This window comes from Neopelma chrysocephalum, unplaced genomic scaffold (assembly GCF_003984885.1).
Source record: "Neopelma chrysocephalum unplaced genomic scaffold, ASM398488v2 Primary Assembly neopelma1_26, whole genome shotgun sequence".
In the NCBI taxonomy this organism is placed as follows: Eukaryota; Metazoa; Chordata; class Aves; order Passeriformes; family Pipridae; genus Neopelma; species Neopelma chrysocephalum.
This window is the reverse complement of record NW_020897695.1, coordinates 8,626,715-8,645,601: the sequence shown is the minus strand read 5'-3', so window position 1 is coordinate 8,645,601 and position 18,887 is coordinate 8,626,715. Positions and strand designations below refer to the sequence as shown.

The 18,887-nt window shown below is 37.8% G+C and overlaps 1 protein-coding gene across 8 annotated transcripts in view; it reads right to left on the bottom strand.

The window, feature by feature from the left end:
• The window catches only part of RBMS3 (RNA binding motif single stranded interacting protein 3), a 601,210-nt gene that overhangs the window by 35,737 nt on the left and 546,586 nt on the right, over positions 1 to 18,887 (bottom strand). For all 8 annotated transcript variants that reach the window (XM_027675444.1, XM_027675445.1, XM_027675443.1 and 5 more), the window contains one exon: positions 2,668 to 2,778. In XM_027675444.1, coding sequence (XP_027531245.1) covers positions 2,668 to 2,778 — 111 coding nt within the window. The remainder of the gene's footprint in view (positions 1 to 2,667; positions 2,779 to 18,887) is intronic.

Below are 18,887 nucleotides of genomic sequence, written 5' to 3'. Positions count from 1 at the left end.
GCTCCTCTGTAAAGGGTCTCCCATCTGAAACGGCTCCAGCCTGGACAGAGTATTTTAATCTTTCTGAAAGCATCGAAAGGCAGAGTAATTCCCACAAGATACAAAGCTGTATATGCCTTTATTCTATTTCTCTAGCTCACTCACTAGAGAATAGATTTTCTGTTGAAGTAATGTTTTAGAAACCCAGTGTTCATCCTGAATTGGGCAAGTGTGGAAGTGGTTTTGGAGCCAACTCTCACTTAAGTGACCACAAGGGTCTGTTTCAGCTGAAAAATATATTATGTTGATTAGCAAAATGCTTTGTCTAAGGAAGCAAACATATGAAAGCCTTTTAATAAAAACTACTTTGCATACTGCAAGCTTTTAAATTAAATTGGGACAGAGTTACAGCCAACACTGAGTAGAATTGTTTGTGACTTTTTGCCTTGTTTGCCTATAAAATCTGGCTGTTTCTTGAAAGATAGCTGGTGGCTCTTTATGGCACCCTGTTGCACAGTTTTAAGAATAGAATTTAAAAGTATATTCATAACATAAATGTATTGTTTATGTCTTATATCCCCCATAAAACTCAGTCCTGCTGAGGTACTCACAGAATTGACACAATTCTTCATGCTTTATGCTTTCAATGCTCCTCTCTCTTGACTGAAACTCAGAATTCCAAAAAAATGAAGTAAAACTGTCTCTAAATAAATCATATTTCTAAATATGTTCTGTTCATCACAATTTTTTTTTCTGTAACAGAATACTTTAGGAAGAATGAATTTCAAGTCAGGATGGATACATCCAACAAAAGTACTACTGGCAGCCCAAATCTTGAAATTTTCCCTATAATTTCTGATAGGAGGAATTCTTGATGACCTCCATGATTATCCTGCTTGCACAAGTACTTTGACTGAATATGGTATTGATGGTGTTTTTATCAAAGAGAAATCCTGTGTGTGGTAAAATAGGGTGTCATTTGAGATGCATGGAAAGCCTATGGATATTGTAGCACACATCGATCATTCACTCTTCCTTGCTTTTTAAGTTTTCTGTAAACAAATTAGGAGTTTTAAAGATAGAAAACATAAATCTGTATGGTATCCCTCTAAATGTATTTCAAGAAGTTATCATAGGGAATGCTGTGACCTTGAAAGATAAGACTGTGTAAAGAGTTAGGAAAAGAAAGGAAAGATTTTCTTTCAGTTGCAGTAACATAAATTCAGGATATTATTATCACCTACTAGAGGACCCATTGCATTTCAGTCCTTCCCCTGGATCCCCAAATGGATTTGTTCCTATAAGCACTGTAATAGTGGTCTCTAGTCAGAAGAGAGAATTAGCTGGGAATTTTCTAGTTTGCATTAAGGTTGTGAGACAATGTGTGCAGAAGACAATGTCTGTTAAGAGTTACGGAATTGAAAATGACAGACAGAAGAAAAAAATCATAGGAGCTGACCAACAGCACAACCAGAATTCATTTTCCATTTCCTTCCCTTAATTTTTAAACACACTTTTGAATCACAATAATTACACATGCAGAAATTCTCACTAGTCCTAGTATTTCTTGCATTTCATTAAGGTAAAATTGCTTAGATTAACTTTGAGATGTAATTCTTACTTCTTTTGATTGTTGAATGAAACATTTAAAATAACAGGAATAATCAATAAGCCATCTTACTTAAGTTTTGTCAGAAATTAATGCAGAAGTCTTAGATCTTAACAGATTTTTTTTAAGGAAGTGTGAAAAGACATTGGAGTTAGAATTACAGATAATCAACAGATAAGGAAAAAGGAGGCGAAGGGAAGAGGATGAGGAAGAGAAGACCTAAGTGAGCTAAATAACTTAGTACAGATGTGCTGTTATTCAGAAAGATATTCAATTAAAAAAAATGTTGGAAAACTGTTTTTATAGATTAGTATCAAGTAGTACAGTGGCGAAATAGAAAAACATTTGTAAGTGCATAACAGATCTTTCATGTAGTTATTGTGTAAAGACTGTGTGTGCTAAAGACATAGAAGTGTAATATTTGCACCTGTATTTTCATAAAAATTTACATGTACATGCAGCGTGCACACATTCACATATCAAACCACCATATATTGTCTGTAGTTGTTGTATTTTAGGAACTTTTAGAGAGCTTCAATAATTTTAAGTAAGAGTATTTTTTGCCTTTCTCTGACTCTGGGGGAGTTAATTGAGTCTGACTTACACAGCTTAAAAAAAAAATAATTGTTGAAATATACATATTAAATATGATATACTGGCAACACAGCTGGCCATCATCACATTTCTAAGCCTGGAACAAAATGTGTGTGGCTGGCTGTTATGGTTTAGAAGTGAGTAGTGTATCCTACCAAAATGTCAGAACTCCTGTTTCCCAGCAGTATAAAACTTTTTAGATTGACAAGCAAATAATTTCATATTAAAATCCAAATTGATAGAGCAGTAATTCCATAATTACATGAGAATTAGTAAAAAAAAATTCTGCTAAGTACAGAGTAGGTTTTGTTGACCTGGTATTTTACTACTCATACTACTTTGTCATTTCTGTTCTGTAATACCTAGTGCTGACTGTATGATGGTGAAGCATTGAAAACCCAGGAGTAATAAATTACCTTAAGAAACTCAGTAAGCAACACATGTTTTGCAATATAGAAAGCAAATAGTGTAATCTATGATCTTACCGTTCCTGTTGTGCCCAAGGAAAGGTGGTTCATCTGTTGGGTCAGAGGGCCCATCATGCTTGCTGGCTGCATTGACATAGTATGGTCCATTGTTGGTGTTATCACAGCACCCTAGAAACACACATTATTTACACTTCAACCTCTCACTTTAAAAAAAAAAAAGGCAGCATTCTCTAAATGAGTGAACCTGACTGAAAACTTGACATGAATCTTAAAGAGACTAATATATCTGTCAGAGGAAATATGTTTTGTTCCTATTGACAACCAAGCTACACATATATATTATTTGTACTGCTAATGAGGCCATTTTATGTCAGTTCCAATTAAGTGTCATTTTTTACTTCGTTGCTTCTGACAAACAAATGCATATGTTCTTTCTATGATGAATGCTACTGTACATTGCAAAACGCCTGTCATTTCCATTTTTCCATATCCTATATAGAACAATCTTACAGACAGGACACATATGTCCCCAATTTTCTAAAACCTTCAGTCTCAGAGATCTTCAACCTATTATGATAATTATCTTGGATTTTTCCAGTCACAATTAAGAACCCTTACTTCATGACATTTTATAGCTGATTAAGTAAGACTAGCTATTGACAAGTGAGTTTGGTAGTGATGCCCGTTTAAAACACATAAACAATGTTTAAAAGCATTTTTCTTCTCTGCATGAAAAACAAAGACATTAATAACAAAGAGCATATGAACTAAAGCAAAAACAAGACTTTGAATAAAAAATTAAACAAAAGACATTCCAGAGAAGCTTTAGAGAGAGAACCTCTTTGCCATTTATATTCCTGGGGTTTTGCCCCTCCCTCTCCCCAAGATCCCATGTTGGCAACCTCATGCCTTAGTGAAGTGTTGATTCTCTTCAGTTCTGTGGGATATAATGCTATTTCCTGTGTTGGTTAGAGAAAGTCAGTCAGAAACAGTGGTCTGCTCTTTTTTGTGCAGATAGTGAAATAGGGAGTTATTTCCAGCTATTTCTTCATATGAAATAATAGCTTTACTTAGTGTATATGTATGTTTGCATGCACACATCACAATTTGCACAATCACATTATACCACAAAGTGTGGAAAATGTAGATGAATGTATCTGTTTAAAATAATTGACTTCTTTTTTCCTTTGAGATTATTGACTAAATCCAACTATAAACAGGAATTTAAAACAAACTAGTTCCAAAAACCACAGCACACCTGTTCTTAAGTGTCCGTCTCACATTTACGTAGAGCTATTTTACTGTATTGCCAAGGATCTGATTAGAAGCTAAAGATTTCAAATTTTCAGTAACAAATTAAAAAAAAAAAATCTGGGGAAACATCAATTGAATTTTTTCTCACCTTCCAGCAATACTTTTTCTATGCACATCCTATCTGAGAAGCATAGTCTCTCTAGTCTCTGTGAACTCATTACTTGCATGTCTTTCCTGTAATATTCTCACCATACGAAACATATATATGCTTGTTTTATGTCCCATAGTAGATTACAATTCTTGCATTGACAAGAGTCCCTAGAGAAATTTGGCAAATTACAGAAGCTAGCCTCCACAGAGTATCTGTCATGATTCCAAATAAAGGCTTATAAAACAAGCTGATCAATGTGCACGTATCAAACCTGCAATACTTGCAAACACTTTTGCTGCTTTCTTGGATATATTAATTTGCACTGGTTTACATAGAATAATTTATTGATTAACTCATTTAATGAACTACCACAGTGAAGTCTTCCCTTTTGCTGAAACAGTCTAAAAGCAAATCTGTGGGCATAAACCCATTCAGGCCATTCAGCAGTCCCTGCACAGCAGAATCAGTGCAAGAGTCTGAAAAACCATCATGCCCAAGGAAAATGATGTTCTTCCTATGTGTTCAAAATCAGTGGCCTGGGATACCATGCAGCCAAACAGGGTCTTACGGTTTGGACTTCACCTGCACTTTTTGATTATCATACAGGAATCACAAGCTTTATGATCAGAATGATCATCATTTTTACTGCACCAAACCATAAGCGCTTAAACTAAATTTGTCAAATGATAAACAGTTCTCAGTTCCTTCTACGGGCAGTTTGCTCCTTCAGCTTAGACATGGAGAATTGCCTCAGGGTTCTCCATGACAGACAAGTTGAGCTCCCACTTGTGATGTCAAGGAAGGTGATTCTCCCCTTCTGTGCTTTTGTGAGACCCTGCCTGGAGAAATGTGTCCAGCTCTGGGGGCCCAAGTATAAGGAGAATGTGGACCTGTTTGAGAGGGTCTAGAGGAGAGCCATGAAGATGATCACAGGGCATCAATGTATACAAGCATCTGAAAGGAGGGTGTCAAAAGGATGGAGCCAGGCTCCTCTCGGTGGTGCCAAGCAATAAGACAAAAGATGATGGGAAGAAAGTGATGCACAGGAAGTTCCACCTGAATATCAGGAAGAATTTCTTTACTGTGTGAGTGACCGAGCACTGGAACAGGTTGCTCATAGAGGTTGTGGAGTCTCCCTCACTGGACATATTTAAGAAGCTTCTGGATGCAACGCTGTACAATGTGCTCTAGGATGACCCTTCTTGAGCAGGGAGGTTGGACCACCCACTGTAGCAGCCAGAGAGGAGACATATCATTGCAGCAGGGTGTTGGACGAGATGACATTTAAAGGGCCCTTTCAACCAAAACTATTCTATGATTCTTTGTGTGATGTGGTAAGCAGAAAGTCACACGTTCACCACAGCTTCATGCAGCATCACACTGCCAGCAATAGTGGCTGCAATTAATGTAGGATGTCTCAAAGCCTTAAAATACTAAGCCTTTTTTTTGAAAAATGCTAATTGCAAAGGTATGGTTGGAGGAACTTGCTGTGATACAGATGTGACAGACTGTGTATAAATTTAGGAACCTGGAAATGAAGAACGGGCAGCAGTGAAGGAAGTCTTATGATTTAGTGTAGCAAACACAAGTGCCAGACACGCAGTGGAAAAATCTGATGGCAAATGTCTTTCAGCAAATAAGTAAGCAAGACAAGTATTGCAAATAAACTATTTAAAAAATATGGACTGGAGAGAAAATACATCAGGGACAAAAACATTGCTCAGAGATAGCAAATATATTATTTTTAAATTGAAAAAATATATATCCTAGTCCCTAAATATATATCATTTAATAGGTTAGAAAAAAAAGTTGGGAAAACAAATCAAGTATTTGCAGCTTTCCTAAGACAGCTTAACATGTTTGAAATTGACAGCTACCTGGAGCAGAGAATTACATGCATTTTCCAGATTATTAATTCACCAGAGTTTGCAGAATCTTCTCATGATCACATAGGAAAAAATTATACTTAATTAAGAAAATCTCGTCTGGTTGTTAGGATGACATCCAGTCTCCAGACCATAATGCGTTTCATGATACATGCTGCCAAGTCCATTCATATTCAGTTTATTTAGCAGTAGAAGAGAACGTCTTGCATTAGATGTTGCCATCATATTAAAAGTAATTTCATCCTTTTCAGCCTATAGTAGGTATTTGCTGATAAACAGCTGGCTACTGGCAAAGGCTACAGCAAACACATTTTTCGTCTTCATCTGTCTGGATGTCTGATTTTACTGAGTTTGTAAGCTGCATAGAGAGACATCTTAGCATTGCATAATACTACTTCAGACCCAGCTTAGTTGAAAAAAAACTACACAAGAAATTATGATGAGGTTTTTGCCACCACCTTTGCCCAAACCAAGTAGTTGGCCAGCTAATTATTTAGGCCTGCCCGGTTGCCTCAGTATGATTACTTTTCTTTTTCATAAGTCCTGCAAGGAACTGGTTATTATAATGACTTCTACATTTGTCAAGATATTCTCGGCATATGACTTGTCATACAATTCTGTCAATGCTATAGTGGCTTTAAAAGAAATTAACAGGACAAATAGTAGGGAATTACTGGTACAGGCCAAAAAAAAAAGGCATGATCTTTGCAACACTGTGATACATCCAAGATATGCTGATGTACAGACTTTAATTCCTCTTCACTTTATTTGAAAGACCTTGCTGTTTTAAAATGCTTTAAGCTCTGTGAACATACCTTTACTATAAGAAAGTGAGTGCATATATTTCAGAATATAGTCTATCACTGGCAAAGAACGAAGACTGACTTTATTAACTACCAACACTGTACAACCCCTCTATGGCAACAAACTGAAATTACAGGAAGGACAGCAATACAGTTTGTTTATTATGTTAAGTAAACTATCTTTAAGCACTTGCCAATAGCAAAAGGCATCAGGAAAAGTAAAGTTTTTGTTGGTGCAATGAAACATGCCATCTTTTGTGCGTGGAGGGTGGGAAAGTGACATCAGAAATAAAAAGTGTATCAGGAGGCCTTAGGACCAGAAAGTTCACTAGTTGAGAGATGCACTTAGGGGTCAGTGGAAGGATGGATTAGTTAGTCACAGTTTTCTACAATAATGAACTGTATTAAAGGGTTCTATTTTATTCCAGTGTTCTAATACTGATATTGTACCTAAAGGGCAAATACCAGCTGAACAAATAGTTTTTAAAGCTTACAGTAAGCATCTGCTTATTTTGTAGTTTACTTTTAAGAAGTTTTAACAAGTTAACCATACTTAAAAATTCTACTTTGTAAATACTGGCCAATGTAAAGCCAATAAGCATTACAGCAGCAAACTTACTTTTCAGATTTGTTTACAGACACATTGTGCAGACATATAAGCACCAGGTCATTCCATCTGAAAATTTATTACTGTACTACCAAGTGAATGTCTTTATGCTGTTGAGAATATGTTGTTTCTTGAGGTTTTATTAAACTGAGTGAAAGGATGACTTTCCTTACACTTATCAGGCAGACATGTTTATCAAGAATTAATAGGAAAAAAATCAACATGCATACTTTTTTGCAGATAAATACACTCTCTCTGCATACTGAACAAATGACGACCATATTTCTATTGATTCACTGTTCTGTCCAGGCTGTCTTGTCTCATTTCCTTGGGCTACTTCTAACAGGCAGCAATAAAAATGGGGTCCCCTTGTCGGAACAGTGAGCCTAGAGAACTACTTTGAACTGGCTGGTAAGTGGCCAAACTTGCATGACAATTGTAGGAAGATTAAAGGTAGCTTTGAAATCCTCTCTGTCCTCTGTCATCAACTCTGCTGAAAATACTTACTGATATTCCAAAACAAAGGAGAACCTACTTTCCCTTTTTCAATGAAAAGTTTGCAAGTGCAATTGCCTTGGCATTTGCTAGCTGATCAGCGATTAAATCATCATTTAAATATGATGAAAAAGATCAGAAAACATCAGTTAATAATGTATATTCTGCAAATCTTAGGATTTGGTTTCATTTCATTACATTGTGAAATTTAAAAGCTTGATAAAAATGGGGTAAAGCGAGCAAGGAGGCCAAACCCTGCACTACATTAAAGCAGCTTTAACTTTGGAATACGCAAACCCCAATATAGACCTTCATCAACTCTGAGCCCTGCTTCTGTACTGAGTATTAAATTACAAGTTCACATTGTAATATTTCTAATCTTGGGCATAAATTCAAATTCTTATCTGACATGCCCTTCATAACTTGGTTGAATTTCCTTGAAGCAACAGACGTACTTGCTTTCCCTTTCTCATTTTCTTGCTGTATATTTGTGAACTTCTTTCCTCAGTTGAAAGTATATGTCATAGGTGCAAGAGAGTTATTGCCCAGAGTAACTGTTCTTAAAGGATTAAGAATCCAAATATAGTGTGGTAAATAAAGAACAAAGGTGACCCTTGTGTATGCACCACCTTTCCTACAACAATAGCCAAGGTTTTTGATGGTTTCTTTCCCATTGTTCTTCTTGCCTTTAACTGTATTTCCTGTCTCCTAGTTTGAAATACAGCCTTTGATAATATACAGATATTAGCCTAAATGCAGATTAAAGGATATAGAAATGGGAACATCAAGAGACAAAGAAAACACAGTTGATTTAATAGGACGAGTTTTATATTAGTAACTGCACGCACAAATAAAGCTGTATATGCAACTATATTGTACCAGTTAATAAATGTATTATATCAGGCAGTACCAGCATGATTTTATGTCAGCAGTTTATGCCTCTAATAGAGTTGACAAAACCAGTAAATTTCATAGCATACATCTGTCTGTTAATCTAAAAGGATTTAATAAAAAGAAACAGCATTTCTATCGCAAGCAAAAAGTTGCCTCTGTTACTCAATGCCTAACATGATTTTGCATGGTGACTTAAACCTTTCCACCCAAAATGACATCTCAAAAGAAAGGCCACTGAAGAAAAAGAAAATCTTTATGAAAGAAAAATATACCTGAGTTGCTACAGGGACTCTGAAGCAGAGATTGAGGGCCCCACGCTCTATCTCTGTCGTTGCTGCCTGCACATGCAGGCTGGACCACAAGCCCATGTGCTTCTCTTTAGACTGAGAAACAGAAGTTTTCATACCCTTCTCCAATTTACTCCAGGAATAAAATAAAATTACCAGTATTACACGCCTGAATAAATATGAGCAGTTTTGCTGGGGCCTGCTAACAGAAAGGAGTCTGCAGCAATTAGGGAAAGACCTGTTGCAGTGGGGTATTCATTCCAGCAAGTGTTGGAGCAGGCAGAGAGGCCATAGGCAGCTCTTGCTCCCTTGTCTTGACATTTTCCAGAAGAGAACAAGAAATCACATTTCTTTTGTTTTTTTTCCTACTCTTTACTTCAGTTTATAAGTGCACTTGGCTGTATGATGGCTTTATGTAGCCAATCCACATAACAGTGCTTTTGTTCAGTCAAGAACAGCCATCACTAACAAAAGCACCCTCACAACTCTCACCTTAGGTTTAGCATCCACAGAAGACAAAGAAGAAATAAAGAGGTGGTGGTGCTTTGCCTGGGATATAACCACTGTAATACACAGATCAAATCTTCTCCTGCCCTTCCCACTATCAGATTTCACATAAAAAATATCCAAAGGTCTTTTCAATCCATGTCAAAATAAGCATAGATTTTAAAACGATGACATTATTAGTGAAAACAAATCTTTATTTCCTGCACAGAACTGATCTATACCTAAGTGGTATATGATATATGCTAAAGTGTTGTGTTTGGCAATTCCATTCTGTTTATATTCTTATATAGATTTTCTGATGTAGATGAAATCCTTCCTCTGGGGTCTCCAGTGGCTGACGTGCCATCCTAGTTAATGGGAATCAGGTGTCTCTTTCCTGTGGACTAGTTTTTCTTAGCATCAGAATGGAGTTTCATCTATTAAAGCTAAATCTAAATAATATTTCCTTTCAAACAATTCTGTTGTATTCCCTCCCTTCTTGCCTATAACCAGGCATGAAAATTGACTTAATGGCACACCCTAGTTTTAACAAGATGCAGAATAGAAATTATCAAACAGTGCAATTAAAATATGAGCCAGCACCAGTCTTTAGCTTAAATTTTCACTTCCTTGCCCTACTGGGTTCAAATGAGACTTTCAGAAAGGATGCCATATTTGCATCTTCAATAGCCTGATTTTACATATTCATATACACACACACATAATTACATATGGAAAGACAAATGATATTGCCATTCACATTACACACACTCAGGCCACAATGTTTTTTCCATATGTGGATGTTTATTTTTTTTTTAACATTTGAAACTCTCAGTCCAGGATTTACTATGGCAAAAGTAATTAAAAGCACCAGTGATGGGGTTTTAAACTTCTTGTTCATGAGCAACGTTTCATAAGCGATAAGAACTTCTGATATTGGCTGAAAATACTTAGTTATTTTATTTCACTCAGGGAAACATACTCTAAAGACAAGAAAAATGCTTAACAAGAAGATTTGCCTCCAGAGTATGTGCTTGGATGTAGAGGTGCAGAGCAGGTTGGTGGCATGAGAGCACGTATGGTATCTTTAATGTGGTCGGACCAGGCTCTCCCTGAGTCTCAAGTTTTCCAGGCAAGGTGAGGCAGTCTCAGCTCTTTGTGTGCTCCATGAAGGCATGACAACATACATTTCAGTGGACCAAATGTCTGATACACTGGAATGTTCTCTGCTTTTCTTTGAGATTTAGTACATAGGTAATTTGCCAGGCACAGAGAGTGGTTAACCAGGTTTGGGGAGGAAACGTCTATGATATTTCTTCTACATGCACTTCTGGCTTCACCATTACAATGGTCAGTGACAGGGCAGCAACTGTGATCTGTAACAGATGTGCTGTGTTTCATTTCCTGCCCAAAACCTGGAGGGGCTCGCACTATGTAAGCTGCAATCTAGCAGCTGTGCTGGAAAGGTTTTACTCATTAGAAGGACAAACACTGACACTGGGAGACATCAGAAATGCTGAGGAACTGGCTACCAACAAGAGAAAAAAACTCAAACAGAAAGCAGGCTGGTAATATAACCTTATGTATTAAGGGTATATTAGAGTTCAGATGACAAAAATGACACCCTACACAACTGCAGCCAGAAGAAAATTATATGGCTGTGCATGGTGTTAACTCCACAACACTAAACGGACTTAACACAATCAGATTTAGATGGAGTATCTCAAATACCTTCCACTTTCAAAAAAGTGAGGTGGTATCACTGAATGAAGCACCAAGGAGACATACTGAGGCGCCAGGGTGGCAGACAGCAGAGTGCTCCTCTGTGAGATTCCTAATACTGAAGAGGAAAATGGAAAGAATAGTCAAGGAATGGATAACTATCAGGTTGTCTTCCTACAACTCTGAGATCAGATAGCTCTTGTAAGCCAGAATTTATTAGTGATGGACAACACAAGAGAGAAGGTTTCACACGGTTGCTCATGGACTTCATGTCAGCCCTTGCAATGTCAAGCCAAAAGCAACTCTTGAACACCAGAGCTCTTTGGCTAGGCCCAAATCTAAGCTGTGTCCTCAGAGCCCCTGATCCAGGGGCTACCATGTAATCCACATACCCAGCTGCACAGTTTGGGTAGAACGTCACGTTGAAATCCTGAGGTTAGTGTTGCTGTAGGGGACCCCTGGTGGCCTAGTGGTTAGCATGCAGGACTCTCACCTCTGCGACCCAGGTTCGAATCCCAGCCAGTCCCCCGGGCAGATGGAGCCCGTTAGCCCTGTGAGGCCATCCATCTATGAGAAGGTCACTCTAAACAAACCTACGTCCTGAGGACTTCACTGCCATTGTCCAAGCTTGCTTGGCCCCGGCAGATGAACCTTAGGATTAAAGGGTGGGCTCAGTTCAGCGCAGGCTGTGTCTCACTTAAAAAATCCATTGCGCAGGCTGGAAAGGTAAAAAGACCTTTCCCCAAATCTTCGTTCACGAAGACTGGCCATTATTATTATTATTAGTGTTGCTGTATCACTCTTGAATTCAGGTACAAATCCAATGTCCATCCTCCATGAGAATGCACTATGAAGCACTGCCATCTGCTGCATAAGCTCCTTTTTGTGCAGCTCCTGCACAAAGGAAAGTTAAAGATATGGAGGGTCTGAAAATTATGTAATTACTTTCCTCTTCCCATTTTTCTGATTTAAAAGTTCTGGAAAGTTGATGAGGGGCAGTAATATCCACATAATCTTCCCAGGAATCCTTCTTATCCTACCTGTTAGGACAGACATATAGTAAGAGAGGCTAGAAATGAAACCCTGGCTGGGTAAGGATGTTTTTCTAAAGGTATGCCATTCAATAATGGATTTTGGAGTTGAAGAGTACAGACTAGGAAATCCTGTACCAAGCCCCTGCTCATGTTTTGTATCAGTTTAGTTCTAGATCACAGTGGTTCAGACTGATCTTGAAGTCTAAAAATGTGCCTTTATTAGGAGAGGACAAATACAGAAATCTGTCTCTCTGTCACGTTTTGTTAGATTTGTAGCCTGTTATGTTAAACAAGGCCCTTTCCCACACACTAATAGAAAGAAAACTATTCCAACCTGCCTTTCCTCTCATTTAAACCCCAAAATTTTCACAGCCTAAATATCCTGCCCCAGATCCCAAATTGCATTTCATTTTTTGGACTTGTAACTCCTCAGAGTTACCCACTCTGTTCTGCAGGTTGTCCTTTAATTGGTTAAAACTGGCTACCTGGCAGTGCCAGCTCTGTGACAGATCTCAAAATCAAGACTGAGGCATGTATTTTCAATAGTGGCTTCTTATCTTATGTTCCGTGATTAAAAGTAATGTGAGACCATGCCTCCCTCATGCCTTTACAAATTTTAACTGTGATTTTTCTGACTCTAACCAGACTGGTTGCTGTTCAGATTCAACTCTGTACAAGCCAACTGCCACCAACACCTGGCTTTTGCTGCACCTGGACGATTCCACCACTCTTGGGTGATGCCCCCAACGGCACCAGTGCAGTTTTTACATTGTTTTGAACAACTGATAATATAGGCACAATCCAGAGAAACTATGACTGCAAAAATGTCCTTACCTAAAACTTCTGTCACTGATGCATGAGACCATAAGAAGCCAGTAAAGCTGACTCCAGCAAGCACACAGAACATGTCCTTCAAATGTAGCCACATTTAAATTAGTGTAGGTACAACTGATATAGATGAAATCAAATTGAAGCCCTCAGTTTTGTGTCAACAGTCAGAAACAAGGAGTCTAGAGAGGGTGAACAGACTTTATAACTTAAAATATGATATTTCAATTTCTCATTTACTTTAAGGTTATTCCAGTGAAACCAGTCTGTGTATTACAATGAACTCTTGACATTTATAAGTTTCCCTTCTACTGAAGATCCCGAATTGTTTTAAAAACTGTGTGATATATACAGGACTCAGGAGTTGGTCTGTTATCAGAGTTCTGGAATGGGTCTGGATCTACATTTGAACTTTTCCTAGTCCATGAGTGTTCGGACTGAGGATACATCTTGGGTCACCACCATTGCAGGCCCAAAGGGAACAGCTGGTTTTGATCACACACTCCAGTCCAAATTTACCAAAAAAAGGATACATTTTACCTATTGAGTCATGCTGAGCAGATTTGAAGTAAATAATAGAAAACGGCAATCTGAAGTCTACTTTGCTCCAAACTCCATTAGCTTTTAAAAGAAAACAAAAATTTTGAGGAAAAGGACTTTAAAACTGACTCCTGTGAGTAAAAATTCAGTGTGTAAGTGGTTCAACTAGTCTAAAAAATAGACAAAGTTCAAAAAGGTGCAGATTTTGGCTATAATTAATGTAAAAAGAAGAAAAAGTAAGTAACGGATCCAGCAAGGATTACTTACTTTCTTTTTAATATATCTATACTGATTAAGAATGAGAAAATTGATTTTTTTTCCCCTCCCCCAGATAGGGTCACTCTTGGGCTGAAATCTTCCTTATAAAGTTTCAGCCTGGAGCACATTTTTACAGCTGAGTTATTATCCTTAAAATACGAGTTCATACTGGAAATGCTGGCAGCCCTCTTAACTATTGTATAGCAGTGAGCACAGCTGTAACATGTTAAATATGTTGAAAGTACATGGGAGGAACAGAGTGGCTCAGAGGACTGGTAATAGAATAGGGAGTCTCAATGCTGGGTCACCAGGTTTGGTCATTGCTGGGACTGAAAGTCATTATTAAGCTACAGCTGTTCAGTTATGTCCAGACATCAGCTACCCACAGAGAAACCCTCCACCAGAAAAACACTATTGCAACTGGTGGTGTCCAACAGCCTTCCCAAGGGTTGTGAAAGGTAGGGAGCTTCACCCCCACAGGTCAGCTCCATGACACAGCACCAATGACACAGAGGGGTGAGACTTGCACGGTCATTGCCCCACACGCTGCCCAGTCTACAGAGGGTGTTCACCACCAGCCTATGGCTACTGTGTGTTTTCAGGGCACTAAATTTTTTCAAAAAGATGTTAACCACCAAAGATTGATCCTGAAAGAGCTCTTTTTCCACATTAGTGAATGGACCACAGCCATTCCATCACTCTACCAGTTTCAGAGGAATTCTGGTAATACTGGTTAAAGGAAGGCAGAAAGCAGATGACAAAGTACATTCCCAGCTCCTCATTTTCAGTAACACTTAGAATTACCAAATACTTTATTATTACCTCTCTCTACATTCATAGATGGCAACCTCTTGCTATTTGCATCAAATTATAATCCAGTTGAACCCCAAAATAGTAGTCAATTTTTGCATGAGGAGATGAATGTAGAGAGTTCTGTATTTCTCAGAATCAGGCTGCTTGCTTGAGTGCAGTCTTCTGTCACAAACCAAAGTAGCCAGAGCAACATGGGCAAATGAAGTCCAAGTTTGCTGCTTCAGTTTTCTATAAATGAATTTATTGGAGTAAACCAGGTAAATCTCTCTGGTTTATACTTATCCATACATGCTGCAGTAATCTCTATAAAAAGCTTGGTTTATTATAGTGTTTTTGTACACCACCATTTCCTACCAGTCACTGTGCACTAGCCCACGTGAATGCACAGCAGGCAGTGAGATCCTGACATATGACACCATCTGATTTGCAGAATTTTAGGTTGAAATCAAAGATGGTTTTTTGGGGCAGCTTTCATGAAGATCTTTCAGCTACTTGAATATTGTAGAGGTGCTCAGTTCCTAAGGAAAAAAATGTTTATGTTTGTTTTATTTTCTCTGGCATCTAGAAGTCAAGCTACCATTCAGCACTAATTTCAGAGGTCCTTAGGATGAGCCAAGAAAGAGCAGTTCGTTTTTCATGGCCTTTTTCTAAACCCTACCTGAAGTCAATTCTTCAGGCTACAAGGCAGTTGATGGGAACTGCCTACCACCAACTGCTCTGAAAATGTCTCAGACAACATAGAGCACCTTGCTCTGTAGTCAGAGAAGAAAAAGATGGTGGGTCACTACTATGGTAAATGTACCAGAGTGAGTCTTTGACCTAAACTGAATGATGAGCCTTCTGTGAAGCACTGATCAGGCAGCTGAGTCTGTCATGAGTTTAGTAAGATGTCTTTTACATGATGGTAAGAAGATCTCTATGCTTTGGAGGAATAAGTCATAGTACAAGCTAGAGAAAAAAAAGCCAGTTGGATGGTATACACATATTGCTGAGATGAACAGTAAATTATTTGGAAAAAACACTTTGAGGGAGAATAAAACTTCTTGTGAATCCAGGTCACACTTGGCACATAATTGTGACCAAAAGAATGAAAGAATTGAAACTGTCAAAAAGCAATGTTTCCACTATATTTCAAAATGACATGTCATTTCAGAATTTATCTAAATTTGAAGGGGAAAAAAAAGCTTAAAATTAGTTCAGTAACCCAGAAATGAAAACAGGAAGATTATAGATATTTTGTCTTTGTTCTTCTTCTCACCCTCTCCCCACTCCCTAAATTCTTTCTGGGAGTGGAGTCAAGACAACATTTTCCCAACTTTTTCCGTGTCACTACCCTCTCCCTCTGCACATTTTCAGTTGAAGACAAGTTTTAGAGTTATTATTTGATTCTGCCCACAAAGCCAAATTTTATTATCCACAGAGTATTATATATGTAATAGTCTTGTCAGTCCTAGCCAGAGGCAAAGGGTAGCCTCAGAGGAAAAGGAAACAAGAAACATCCAAAGGAAGATAAATAGGAATGAGATGATAGGCAAATGGCTAATATTCCCATCTTTTGTTGAGAGCTGTGTGGATAGAAAAAGAGCACTCTAATTAATTCCAGAGTGATGGGGACTTGAGGGCTGGGTTCTGGGCACTGCATGCTTGTGAATCTTCATTCTGTGTGAATCTCCATTCTGTGTGAATCTCCTTACTTCAAAAAACAAATAAACTCTTGTTTTGTCTTTGACATCAAAAGATGCATCATAACTAACAGCAGATGTTCTGATAAACTCCAGGAGAGAACAACCTCTTGGCAGCCACATTTCTGTTCTACAGTGACTTTTTCAGGCACACAGAAAATCCATTTGTGCGACTGAAAAGAACATAAAATGGTTTTCTGGTAGTATTTCTTGTGGTATTTTTCGTACTATCGAGGAACTGCAGTATCATGAAGGACTCTGTTTGTGGTGTTTTAGCTGAGTGTCACTGCAAATTATTATAAATGCAGGGAAATAATGCAGAATTGCACAGCTTGAAGCTTAGAATTGGAACTAGATGAGGACAAATTTTTAGCAAAAGCTGTTTGCAATTTCAATGGCTCAAACTTCCATAATCTAACCATCACAGTAACATACAGATCTTAGTGAATTTAAAAAATTTGGCCTGAAATCCTGTTCCCACTGAAATTAATTAGAATTTTGTCATGAACTTGAATGCTACCAGTATTTCATATTGTTTTAATCCTGTACACCCAACTGTACATTGCTATGCAGGTATCCAATAGATTTTTATACCACAGACAGATTTTCATTAACTAACTATCCCTAGCAGAGATGATTCTGCTCTTATTTTCAGATTCAGATTGTAATTCAGTGATTTTTTTCCTCAATAATACAATTGTAAATTTTGTGGCCCTACGCTGCCTGTAGACTTGTTTAATCAAGAAACAAAATTTTATTTTATGGCAAGATAGTCATCTTGTCTAGAAGCTGAAGTAATTAATAAAGATAAGGACAACCAACCTCTGGACAGGAAAGAAGCAAGTCTAATAACAACTTCCAGCATGAAATCATCTAATAAATACTTGTTATGCACACTGAGAAGAATCCTTAGGCTGAAATGTTGCCATAAATTATTCATATGGAAGTTCTGGACTGTAAACAAATTTATGAAGATAATGATCTCTTTGCAATTCAAGAACAAAAGTGGAGGGAGGGGTCAATCCCCAGAATAAACTGCGATGTATAAATCTACCAGCTGTAGGCATAAAGTACTGATGCAGAGATTTACTGCAGCAATTGCAAAATAATCCCTGTATATTTTCGCTTTCCAGAATGACAGCTTTGAAGAGTAAATGCAGAGCCAGATATTTAGCATATCCTCATTTGCTGTTCTTGACCAGAGACTTGTGACTTCTTGACTTGTGACCTAATCACAAGTTAGGAATCAAAGTCTTTGGACTGTAATGGGTGAATTAAATCAGAACTGTGCACAGCATTAGCCCGGGCCTACTTAAAACTAACAGGAAGCAAGTGTAAAACCTTTGTCAATACAGACCACAAGGGGTTGTTGCAAGTTTGGGAAACACTGATTCATTTTTGTTTGATGTATCAAACAGCTTTTCCTCAATTGAGGATCCATACTGAGTGACTAGGTGATTTAATAAGCTAAATGAATTTCACAATGGCAAAGTTTACTTCCAGTACATTTATTTAATGGCTGAGGGAACTGATGAAAGGGAAATAAAAATCTGATGAGAAGAAAAAAAATTAGTCTAGAATCTAGACTCCCCTAGGACAATTTCTTGTGCTTTGTATCCTCTGTACTGACAGACAACATATTTGCTTTCTAGCTAATTACCAACAAGACTAAAATTTTACATCTTTGATGTGTATGAGATCAAAGAATATTAGGATATAAAAGTAAGATTAACATAATTGTCTTGTACAGCTATAATAAATTATGACTACATATACAAGCAGACACCCTGCTCATGAGGAAAGTATAAACTAGAATCAATTGAACTAAACAAGAATCTTATTTAACTTTGTTTCCTCTGCAGCTTCTCACCTCTCCTGACACCCACCACTGGATCACAGATGCAAAGCCAGGAAATAGGCCCTCTCCCAGCTGCCCATCTGACATCCATGAGATCCATGGGAGCTCCTGTTTCAGTTGTTGAACCTTTAAAAAAATGTAGCTGCCTTGTGCAGACACAACAGGTCATCAGCAGGAGAACTAAAGGATCTCCAGGTCCAAATTCACATATCCCTAGTACTTGCTTGATCTAAAGTACTGACTTCTATTTACTCTTTTTTTATGACTACTGTCTATCTATTGTGCACATACAGACAGGGCTTCAAACTTCTTTGGGAGCACATTGTGGTAGTGCAACCTTTTCCTATTATGCATACAGGATACAATTCTCATCCATGAAATCTGTGTGACAGTATGTTCACTTCAGAAAAAAAAAAAAGACAAGGGACCCAGTGCTTTGGTGTATGCCTGCATCTAACCTGCATCATCCTTACCATGGCTAAAATACTGTGTTAGGAGTATTGCATTTTCTTTAAACTGTCTATGAGAACAATACTGCCCTATAATAACTAAAAACCACCTGGCTTTGATTGATTTGTTTTCAGTCTTTATACACCCCAGCATGTTTGTTTACTCCATAAATATCCAGTATTCCTACTTCCTCATCAGCTCAACTGTGAGAAAAAAATCAAAGGCAGCC